At 38.4% G+C, this 11,922-nt stretch overlaps 1 protein-coding gene across 5 annotated transcripts in view; it reads right to left on the minus strand.

Moving 5' to 3' along the window:
• Dop (microtubule-associated serine/threonine (MAST) protein kinase dop) overlaps window positions 1-11,370 on the minus strand; it is a 17,057-nt gene extending 5,687 nt beyond the window's left edge. The window contains exons 1-22 of one of the 5 annotated variants that reach the window (XM_071721810.1): window positions 10,653-11,370; window positions 9,375-9,512; window positions 8,880-9,098; window positions 8,677-8,753; window positions 8,493-8,595; window positions 8,082-8,163; window positions 7,647-7,749; window positions 7,345-7,568; window positions 7,126-7,201; window positions 6,810-7,040; window positions 6,498-6,729; window positions 6,076-6,410; window positions 5,818-5,990; window positions 5,670-5,740; window positions 5,361-5,588; window positions 5,025-5,252; window positions 4,288-4,873; window positions 3,259-3,443; window positions 2,798-3,018; window positions 1,487-1,819; window positions 1,141-1,206; window positions 343-832 (exon numbers count right to left, since the gene is read on the minus strand). In XM_071721810.1, coding sequence (XP_071577911.1) covers window positions 343-832; window positions 1,141-1,206; window positions 1,487-1,819; window positions 2,798-3,018; window positions 3,259-3,443; window positions 4,288-4,873; window positions 5,025-5,252; window positions 5,361-5,588; window positions 5,670-5,740; window positions 5,818-5,990; window positions 6,076-6,410; window positions 6,498-6,729; window positions 6,810-7,040; window positions 7,126-7,201; window positions 7,345-7,568; window positions 7,647-7,749; window positions 8,082-8,163; window positions 8,493-8,595; window positions 8,677-8,753; window positions 8,880-9,057 — 4,222 coding nt within the window. In that variant the 5' untranslated portion in view covers window positions 9,058-9,098; window positions 9,375-9,512; window positions 10,653-11,370. Of the gene's footprint in view, window positions 1-342; window positions 833-1,140; window positions 1,207-1,486; window positions 1,820-2,797; window positions 3,019-3,258; window positions 3,444-4,287; window positions 4,874-5,024; window positions 5,253-5,360; window positions 5,589-5,669; window positions 5,741-5,817; window positions 5,991-6,075; window positions 6,423-6,497; window positions 6,730-6,809; window positions 7,041-7,125; window positions 7,202-7,344; window positions 7,569-7,646; window positions 7,750-8,081; window positions 8,164-8,492; window positions 8,596-8,676; window positions 8,754-8,879; window positions 9,099-9,374; window positions 9,513-10,652 lie in introns of all 5 variants that reach the window. The other 4 variants (XM_071721811.1, XM_071721809.1, XM_071721813.1 and 1 more) reach the window with 4 other exon arrangements.
• Between the last annotated feature and the right edge of the window lie 552 nt (window positions 11,371-11,922).

Genomic DNA, 11,922 nt, shown 5'->3' on the forward strand with positions numbered 1-11,922 from the left:
AGAAACAAAGGTCAGAAGACATGATGTTAGTAAAGTACTTCGAAGAAAAAATCTTGATGCTATTTGGCTTCCCTTACAATGATTTATTTTATAATTTATAAATTATTTATTTAATCTTTCTCCGTTTGTTTTTAAATCAAGACTACCGATAGAAAATGCTATCAGGTGACCAAATAAAAACTTAAATATTTAGTTATTTTTGTGTTTATCGTTTATTCGCTTATTTATTTTACTTTTACTCTGATTGCCACGATTTTCGGAGAAACGCAAAAGCGTAATTTGCATACGTAATCGCTGCGACAATCAAAATGTTAAATTATATAATTGCATCTTTTTTTATACCTGGACTATACGATTGCGTAGTGTTGGAACTACCGGGTTGATGGCCCGTGGGAAACGCCAGCGGGCTTGGACTTCTCGTCGGACTGGCGGGGATCGGCGACGGACTCGGTGTCCTAGCCAACGGCGACAGCGGTATGTGGCCCACGGACTTTCTGCGATTCGGCGAATGGATGTTCTTCGCGGCCGTATGCAGCTTGTGCTTGAGACCGTGAAGAGTGCTCGGCCGCTGATAATGCGATTGGTTCGAGATGCCCGACAAATTACCCGCGGATGTATTCGAACCCGGGGACGAGGAGTTCGGACTCGAGCACGGACTCGAGTTTCCGGCAGAATGATAAGAGTCTGTGCTGGCGCGATTCGTCGGCGGGGACGGGCTGCAGACAGATTTTGAACACGCCGTGAAGTACGGTGACGCCTCTTGCGAACGCGTAAACGACTGAAACGATCGGCTAGGCGTGACCATCGAGGGCGAGCAAATTCCCGCGGCCATCTGCAAAATTTTTTACAAAATTCATCAGTGCGAAAGTACGAGTACTCTTTTGTTCATGGAACATCTCGTTTTGTGAAACGAGTCAATCCGATATAATAGGACAACTTTATGTATTGTTAACAACTGGCAATCGTGGGTGTTGTATAAAGATTCTTGAACGCAATAATTATTTGCAGAGTGTGGAATAGCATTCAAAAGCCGTGTAATCGCATAAGAAATACAATGTTGTCAACAGAACGGCGCAGCGAACAGAAACGACATCGATGGAGATCGACGGGAAAGATGAGCGAATGTATAAGAAATCATACCATAAGTGGAGGTTTGCTGTCGCTGGACAAAATGGGTGCTGACAATGGACAACTGATAGTTAACGGCTGCAAAAGAAAATGCACTTAACGTAATCAGTGTGTAATCGCGTATATACTGGTGCTTTAAAGTTTCTTCAGTTCTCTTTTTTTTCTTTGCAATAGCGTGTAAAAGAATGACGTAATTCTTCTGCACGTCTCGCTGTGCAAAATTGACAAATCAACATTAGATGCATCGCACAACGGGACATCGTGATTAGTAATCTAGTATAGAGTACAGTTGAAGTATACAGATGTCACGAAATACATAATTCATAGTCAATGGTACAAGCAAAATTTCCCAGTGTACCTGCTGCATCTCTACGCTCGCCCGTTTGGAACTTATTCTTTTAAAAAGGGACGTCTTCCGCTTCTTGTCTGAGTGATCCCGCTTTTGCTTCCGTTGCTTGTGCAGCGTCCGGCGCGCCAGTTTACTCTGCGCAAGATCACGCCTCCTACCGCCAGTCTTGATGCTGGTATTCTCCAGTGGTGTGCTGCGTAACGTTACGTGATCACCGCCACTTAGCATCAGCTGCAAGACCTGGGTGTGATACAGGCCCTGCACCGGCTCGCCGTTTATATGCGTTATCAGGTCGCCGGGTCTTAAACCAGCTTCAAATGCAGGACTGGATTGTTCAACCTCCTATAGAAAGTGATTTATATAAAATTAAATTAGAAATTATTAGGAATTAAATATTGGAATTAAATATTTTAGAGAGAAGAAGCAAAGTTGTTCCTCGACAGAGTGAAATAAAACACGCAAAATTTGAAGATAAAACGCAAGGTAACAAGTAAAAATAGAACACAGAATTTAAAATGTTATGTATCACAACTAGGGATGGCATTAAGTTCAATGTGCACTTAAAAATCCGAGTTAAATTCAATATTCAAGTTTCATTTTTTAAGATTCGAACTACGAGTATTGTACTTGCGAAGTATTTGATTCCAACTAATTAATTTCAAATTTTAGAAAAAGTACCTGCAGGATTCGAAATATACGTACAAGTAGTTTCTGTTGTAAAGAATCGAGTCTTTTACAAATAGTACTCGAATGGAATTGTTAGTTTAAAGAATGTAATGTATAAAGATTTAACACTCTTGTTTTTCGAGGTACTTATAAAAGGTTCAAACCCATTACATCCAGATTCGAGTCTCCTTGAAAGTATTACTTTTATTTTTCGAAGTAATCATAGAGAATTTGAAATTATGCCAACAGATTCGAATCTATTTGTAAGGTACTTCATCTAATTACTAATTATAACGTATAATAAGAATTAAATATGACAGATATAGAAATGAATAGAACGGAGTACAAAATAGAGTGTACGCTATAATAATAATAGCACTCGGATAACAGATAAAAATTAATATGGAATAAAAAATAATAATAATAAATTTTTAACAAATTCAGAAGTATGTTGAAAAGGAACAATGCGGAACTGACAACATCTTTAAATAAGGAATTCTAAAAGTGAGATATAATGAGAGAATTTCCATCAAATTCAGATAGAGACGATGATTTTAGAGTTAGTATATAAAAAATGCTGGTAGTTTGAGAAGTATGCTGTGATTAGCATTCTTAGAATAATTAGAATAATTAAGGTAAGTTATTTATACGTACCATTACTAAATGATGCATAGTGTAGAAATCACTGTCGCCGTAGTAAACTCTGATGGTGTGTACGGTAAAGCCAAAGCCGCATGGTCCTCGACGAATGATAATGGGCGGTTTCAGACTAGTCACAAGAGGACTGAGCTCGCGGCACGGAGAAGTATCCCTTGAAGACGCGGTCGACGATCCACCAGGCGACTCGATAGGTTGAACATTCAGCGGCGCGTCATCTAAAGATACATATTTCAAATGAGAAATAAACGAATTTTAAACCGCTTCATTGAAGAGCAAAAATGCTATCCGATCCAGATATAGCGCGTAAAACTTGCAACAAGCTTCTGCCTTTACAAGTCTCGCTTTCAGCTGGTCAATCGGTTACTAGAGGAGAAGAAGCATGCAAGTGCAAGTGCAGTTTAGCCTCTATGTTAGAGACTATTTTTCTCGATTGTACATTCTTGAGAAATACATACAGGCAAAGTCGCTGGTCGGGATCACTAACGACAATCCACTGGTCGAGGCCGATTTTATGACGGATCGAGATTTCTGCCGGGCGGATGGTAACACAGATATGGCGCTGAAAGACTCGAAGGAGTCAGTGCTGGAATTGTGCTTGCTCTCCTCCACTGCGTCTTTATTTGCCGCTGCAAGGTCCAATCTAAAAAATTACAATTTTATAAATACCGAATACTTCATTATCTAATCATTAAATGTATCATAGATATCAAAAATGCAAATGACTATGTCTATGTAAATTAATATGTAAATTACATATCAGTGTTATAAAATAAGAATTGTAAAGTAAAATACACAAAAGTGTTAAATTAATATATATAGAAGTTAGAAATATATACAAGAGTTAGAGTATAAGAAATATACAAGAGTTAAAAAAATTAAACTTAAAAAAAATAATTATATTAGTGTGAGATTGTGGAAGATCTGATCTTACAAAAAAATTACAGTTTTATAATTGAGCACAATTATTTAATTATAAAATGAATTTTAGATATACCTATTAAATGCAAATGGCTGTCGATTACTATATAAATTACACATCAATGTTATAAAATAAAAACTATAAAGTAAAGTGTATAAATTAATATAGAAATTAGAAGCGTATACGTGTGAGTTAAGAAATTAAACTAAAAAGAAAAAAGAGAAATATAATTATATTACTGTGAGGATGTGTGTGGAAGACCTGATCTGAGAGTAAAAATATTAGATTTTATAATTATTAGATACGATTATCTAATTGATAAAATGAATTAGAGATTTATTAAATGTACACATGGCAGCTACGTTGATTATTAGACAAGATACACGTTAATATTGTAAAATAAAAACTATAATAGTATTCTCTAATTAATTATATATTATTTGTATATAAACTCAAATTATACAAAAATTGGAAATGTATATGAGAGTTAAGAGTAAAAACTAAGTTAAAAAGAGAAAAGAGAGAGAAAATTGTGTTGTTGCGAGGATGTGAATGAATGACTCACATGTGTTCATCATCAACGGATATACTGAACCTGGGCAGCTTGTCACGGGAATGCGTGTGCCGCTTTCTCTGGATCTGAGGACTAATGTCATCGGACTCGGTTTGCGAGGAATCAGGTGTACTCAGATTAATCGACGTTCTTTCCGCCTGGGTACTCTTAACGGCTGACAGTTGCGGCTCGTTGCCCGATGAGATCGTAGCGCCGGGAGTCACGAAGGATGACGACGTAGCGTTGAGCTTGTCGATTCTGTTTTGATTCTCGGCGCAGGAACTATTATTTATTAACGAGGAGGGCGGTCGATGTTTCTCAGATGATTGTGCGGATTGTGAATCGGTCAGTTTGGATAGCGGCGCGATCGACGACGCAGTCAATCCGAGAGACAATTGCGCGAACGTGCCTTCAAGTTCAGTGCGGAAGAGTTGTTTTTTGGAAGCGTCCGATTCTACGTCAGAGTTGAACTGAGGTGGACGCGTTTGCGAAATCTTGCGTGACTGAGGCGAGTAAGAGGAGAACGATCCGAATAAGGGGGAATCATCGGTGTCGTCTGTGTCATCGCCTAAATCATGATTATACCTATCCATACGAGCTGAAATATTACAAGGATAATATATTTCAATAATGGCAGATAAAATAGAAAATTATACCACTACTATAACCATTTAGCATAGACTCTAAGTATAAATATTCACAGATTGAATAAAATATTATAATAGTATCGCAATATCTCTGATACTTACTATCAAAGTAACTTGTATCCTCATCGTTAACTAATTGTGGCACAAACTCGGCTTTCTGCCTAAGTAAGCTGTTCCAGTTTACTCCATAAAAATATGGATGCTCCTTGACCTCGTGCGACCCACTAGTTCCCAGTCGATCCCTAGGGCTCTGATGTAGAAGAACTGTTATAATGTCCTTCGCCTCAGGTTGAACAGGCCAATCATCCTCGTCTGGCCATTCGATATCATCTAGGAAATAAAATTCATTATTTATCATGCAATATACTGTTTGCGAGAGAATATTTCGTCTTGTATCAAGCCGAAAGATTAAATTAGAAACGAAAAAAGAAAAATTACCGTTCACTGTATGAGCAAATAATTCCTCGGGTGTCTCGCCAAAGAATGGAACACAGCCAATTAGAAATTCGTACAATATAATACCCATTGACCACCAGTCGACCGGTTTACCGTAACCCTGGCGCAATATAACTTCTGGAGCAATGTATTCCGGTGTGCCGAACACTTGCTTGTCTGAGAATTGCCGTGTGTCTCGATCGATATAACCCTCGTAAAGATTTGTTGCCACTTGAAATTAAACGCGGACAATTATTTATTTTTTACTTCGCCCTTTTAGTTATATCACAATTAAAGCTTTCATACACTTACAGGACATTAGACCCATTTTACTGAGGCCGAAGTCAGTAAGCTTGATGTGTCCCAGGGCAGTGATAAGTAAACTATAAAAAAAATAATTATCGATATTTTACTTGTGTATTTAATACATGTTCTTCTTTTCTGTTTCATACGATCTTACTTATCGGGCTTCAAATCTCGATGTACAATGCCGTAACTGTGTAAATATTCGACAGCTAAGACAGTCTCTGCGAAATAAAATCTTGCCATGTCTGGTGGCAGTGGACCTATATTCTTTAAAAGATTCGCACAATCTCCTCCCTCTACGTATTCCATTACCAAGCACAAATGTTTCTGAAAAGGATAAGCAATTGTTAATGATTAATGATATATATCATATTATAAAATCCGCAATAAAAATGAAGCGTGACACGCATACCTTGGTTTCGAAACTACAGTACATAGAGACTACAAATGGATTATCCGTGAAGCTCATTATATCTCTTTCAGCAAACACTTGTTCCACTTGATTTCGTAGCATTAAATTATTCTTGTTGATTTTCTTCAAGGCGAATCTCTGCCGAGTCGTCTTCTCCTTGACCAAATACACAGCGCCATATGCGCCATTGCTAATAAGTTTCAATACCTCGTAATCACTTTCGCACGGAATACGCTGAGATTTGTCATCGTCTTTATTTGGACTCGATGTCACTTGCAGATTACTATCGCTAGAACTCGCCGAATCCTCCAATTTATTCAAGTCTTCCTGCAACTCTACAGCAAGTTCTGCATATGAGAAAATTAAATAATAAATTTGTTTAGGAATATATTGCGTTAATTTAGAAAATTAAAAATATATACCGGATATAGGATCTCTATTTAAGGACAGTTTTGTAATGATATATTGAGGAATATCGGCTTTTATTCCCGCATTGACTTTAGCTTGGCCTTCTGCTTGTTCGAGTAAATGATAAAATTCCTCAGGATCGAATTCCAAGCACTCTAATAGACGAGCTGGACGCGATATAACTAATAGTAGCTTCTTTATAAGTCCTGTTAATCTCGTTGCTGCCTCTAAAGACTTATCTTTTGTCTGCAAAAGAATTGCAATAATCATTATATGTCTCGACAAAAAAAGTCACAATTCATATATATATATATATATATACGTACCTCCATTAATAGATGTTCCAGATTCTCGCTCATCTCATAAAAGTATCTCGTTGTAATTAATTTTTCCTGAGATTTTTGCAAGCAGTCTCTGGCCATTTCGATTACTTGATGATGTACAAAGCGTAAAATTGGTAATGAATCTTGCGTCATGTTAGCCACTACCTCATATTCATCTATCTCTTTGTTTTCATTAATAAAATTGGTCAGTCGTTCTTCCATCTGTTGCGTTGCCTGAAAATGTAATTATCACGGTTGACATAATCGGCTATTTTAATAAACATTCTTTGACAATAAACACAAAATTAATCGATAATACCTTTGGAAATCTTTCTTTATATAAAGTGTTCATCATAACAATTTCGCTGTCAAGAACAGGTGATCGACTTGGACTGCTGCAATTGCAAAAATTATAAATCAATATATTTGTCAGTATAATAATCGTGATTTAAAAACTGTCGATCAATTAAAAACTGTTGAGTAGCAGCCAGTAAAGAAATTTTAATAGATCGCATACGCAATCGTTTATACGCAATACCTCAAACTTCGGGAACGTGGACGATGTAACGGCGATCGACGGCCTTCTTCTTCAAGGCTGAGAGACGCGCTACCCGGAATACTAGATATGCTAGAACCTGGGAAACCTGGATGGGAGGAGCATGGTGTCCCGGGCTTGGAGAAATGGCAAGATAACATGCGTAGCTCGTCCTTGGTGGGAACATTTGGCAGTTGATGCAAACGTTCTTGGCTCGAATATTGTGACTAGCGGAATACAAATGACAAATTATAAATCGTGGTTAGCGCGGACAGAAGGTATTCAACGCATATTAATCGATCTACCGAAACATTACTGGAACCAGGTGTTGTTCCGTAGCCACTGGACGGTAAACTAGCAACTGACCATCTTCTGCCATCGCCAGTTCCTGTAGCACCTCCGCCAATTCTTGAATGTCATAATGTTATATGCGTTTAAAAATCCCTCTCTCTTTTCAAGAATCTTATTTAAATTAATAAATCATAAAAAGACATTAAGGCATTTCTTGAAGTTTTGATGCTCGTATCACGTTAGAACTTACAAGCATTTCTTTATCATGCTTTCGCTTCTTTTCACAAACTTCGCACAGTGCAGTTTTTGTCTCACCATTTTTCTTTTCTATTTACATAACACGCGGAAGATATAGCGCTTTTTCAACGACGTCATCTTACCTCCTTGAGCAATCAGATCGGACTAATTTAAATGTCCTAGGACAAACGGTATAAATGTAAAGTAGGTACCTTTTAATTGGAGCAAAAGCAAAGTGTGGACTGGATGACATCCTAGGGCTCTCTAGAGGACTGCCTACTATCGGGACGAATGCTATATTCGGGAAACAAGCAGTAGAAAAAATTAATCTACTACATCATTGAATAATTAAGTAAATCAGTAAACAATAAAAAAAATCTCTCCGCTAATTATAAATGAAATTTATGCTACGATAGAATTCTTTTAAGATCTAATTTATCGAGGATACTAGGTGACAGGATACAGAAATATTTCAATATGTTCTAAGTCTAACAAAATCAAATGCATTGTGTGTACGTTTAATTATTGTTATAAAGGCATCCCTGTATTTTCAGAAGTACTTGACGAAAAGACGTAACATTCCTAAAGATAAAAATGATTAGAAAGATATAAAAATTACGTACCTGACAAAGGTGAATGGCAACGTGGTAAGGTAGGTGACGTGGTTGCGATGAGAGACTTGCGATGGGCCGCTTTAGCAGCGCGACGAGAAATGTTGAAATCACGCTGGAAAAAAATGAATGTTATTACCAAATATACGCACAAATAAGTTAATATTATCATGCTTGTCGATTGAAACATACTAACCACATGAACTGACAGAGAAGGCGCCGACTTTCCTATCGAATTTCTCATGCGAACTAGATTTGATAACTCTCCGCTAACTGAAATCATATAATTTTGATGTAACATGTATCGCATAACTCAACAAAATAGATTATTTCATACGAATAGCAAGAAACAACAAGGTTCAGGTAATGCAAATTAATATGAAAGAAAATCTTATTAACCAGGCCGAACTGGAGCTTCTTTGCTTTCCAATTTTGGTGGTACCGGACTTTTGTGCACTTCTGCTTCCACGTTATTGGCAGTTTCTTCAGCTTCGTTTTGATCGAACACAAGCACCCTAGCAGAGTTACCGTGAGACCGCAATCGCGGCCTGCTTGATCTGTTTCTTGTCTGATCCATGGTTTCGCTCGTCGGGCTTTTACTCGGTAATAGTAAGGTAACTGAAAATAAATAGACATTGTAGCCACAACAGTTACAATAAATAGATCAGTTTGTTTTTATTGTATATTTCCTGTGACTTATGTCTCTTCCTCTACAAACCTGTATATACGTTTACTTTGAAATGCAAAAAGTACAGGAACGTACAACTAGTAGAAAGAGATCTAACAATGACATTTATATATCATCGGCAACAATCTTCCGACAAAAGAAAACTTTACGAGGCACAAAAGACACAAGTAGGTGACTGAATATGTAATTGTATTTGCACAACTCACCTTTCGAAATGCTTAGTGTGAAAAGGGGAAGTCAAACGGATACAAAACATCCACGTGTAACCGCGGGCAACTTTCGATCCTCTGCCCCTCTCTCTCTCTCTCTCTCTCTCTCTCTCTCTTTCTCTCTGTTTTTCTCTCCTGTAGGGTGAAAGACCAAGTTACTGACAGTGTCCATATTACTGTCAATCAAAATTAAAATACTTTTTAAAATATGAAAACTATATCTTATATTAATTTATTAATTTTTAATAGAATTTTTAACAAATCTAATAATTATTATAACAATAAACTGAAACTAAAAGCCAATCCACTAATTAAAAAAAAACTTGAAGTCCGAGAAACTCATTTTTCTGCTGAGTTATGTCCATTTTTATTAGTAGAGTAGATGTAAGTAGCTGCAAAGATTATAGGCAAAATTTGAACAGTAAGTCTCACGGTAACACATTTTTCTGATAAAATAATGTTGAAATTAAAGAAGAAAAAATATATATATGGAATAAATTATTAATTTTTATAATATAATTATTCATGCCAGTGATATGTTCACTTTTTCATGTTTCTCCTAATACTGTCAACAGTATTATGGACATCAATCACAAAATGAACATAATACTGGCATCTTGTATTCTATTATTTCAACATAAACTATCTGGGTGAAACAAATATTTCCTCTGTTGTGCCAACCTTTGATTGGCAGCAGTCGGGAATAAAAAATTTGGATATAAAAACTGCCAGTAATATGTTTATCTGGTTGCCAGAATTAGCCCTTAAAGTGTATACGTTTTTTCGGTACCTTCTAAGTGTATACATGGGTCTGTCACATTCAACGCTATTTTTCCCTACCTTAAAGTATTTTAAAAAATGTGAAAAAATTCATGAAACATCTGTCTACATTGTAGTTGACGATTTTATAGTCATTTTGATAAACATCGTTTATTTAATATCTGCTAACAGACTTGCAAGTTTTACAGTTACGATATCACTTTGGCTCGGACGCCATAGACCCACGTATACGCTTCACGTTAAGGGTTAGGAACAATGAGATTTAGGTTACCAGTATTAGGTGCAATTGAGCTTGGTCATTATTATATTAATTAAAAATTAAAAATCAATTTTATTTAAACTTTCTCATTTTATTTTTAAAGTTTACAATTGGAGTAATCAGAAGAAAATATTTTAAAAAGATAAAGTATCAGCGCTTATATACATATATAAAATCAAATGTTACTGAATGAACAATGTTACTGAATATGTCAGTAATTCGGTCTTTCACCCTACCTTTAACGCCCTCGGGAATCCCTGAGAGCTACGATCATTACGGAGCCCCGTCCTGGGATCGACGTTCTCCAAGGAACCTTGCAAGGACACATTGCAAGCGAAACGGTCAAAGGAAACCACCACACGAAGAAGACGAGCAACGACGAGAGCGGGCGAGCCAAACACCTTAGGAGGACCCGTCGCGTGGAGGTGTGCGAAGGTGACAGGGGTGGCAGAAGGTACGGGAGGAGGGAAGCACGCACGCACAACACTGCACAACACTAGGTGCACGCGACGGCGACGGCGACGGCGGCGACGAGCGATGGGACGCGATTACCGGCCGACAGAGCCATCTTCTCCAGCGGCAGCAGCGGCGGTGGCGACGGCAACGGCGCCAGCGAGCCTCCCGGGGATGCGAGAGAGCGATCTTCCCACGTGCTCCCGGGGACTACAGTCCCACTTCCGCCTGTCGTCGGTGCGAGGGAGGCTCAATCACGAAACACGAAACGCGACCTACCGGAGAGAGGTGACTGTGGGCCAGTGTGGCCTGGTGTGGCCGTGTGCCGTGTGGGCTGTGCTGTGGGCTCCTGTGACGGCCAGTGACGGCTGTGACTCATGACGGACGCGCGCGCCGCGCACACACCATCGCATCGCACGACGCACACACCATGCGCGGAATAGACCATGGAATAGACGTTTGCACAACATGCGCGCCGTCACCGTCACGCGCTCGCGCCCACTCGCGCCCCCGGCGAGCCTGCTTTTGAGCCTCTGTGTGTGTGTGTGTGTGTGTGTGTGTGTGTCACTGGGCGCGCGCGCGTGTATGTGTGTGTTGTGTGTGTGTGAATGGCGAGACCAGGCGAGCCGCGAGACCTCTCGCCATTTTGCACCTTGCGAAGACTGTGCCGGAGTATCCCAAATCCATTTCTCTCGATCTTACGAATGATATTCGTAGCCTGATTTCATATTCGAGATTGTCTCAATAATGGTCTTCATGTCTTCAAATACACCGTGTTCCATGTAGGTTCGCAGTTGAAATGCAAAGCGATTGCGGATCTTAAGTCTCAACTTAAAAGTACTTAAAAGGCGATCTCACAAATATAGAATATCGGTCTGTAAATACCGCTCTGTATTGTATTTTCTGTACGCGAAATGAAATTTACATAGGCATACTCGCACATTGAAAAAAAAGTAAGGAGTAAAATTTCAAAAAAGAGCAAAATAAAGCAGGGAAAGTATCGATCTAGCGTTTTGGAGAAAATTACATCTTTCAATTTTCTATACTTTTTTA

This window comes from Temnothorax nylanderi, unplaced genomic scaffold, assembly GCF_030848795.1.
Source record: "Temnothorax nylanderi isolate EJ_2023f unplaced genomic scaffold, tnyl_v1.0 TNYL_tig0439_pilon, whole genome shotgun sequence".
NCBI classification, from domain to species: Eukaryota; Metazoa; Arthropoda; class Insecta; order Hymenoptera; family Formicidae; genus Temnothorax; species Temnothorax nylanderi.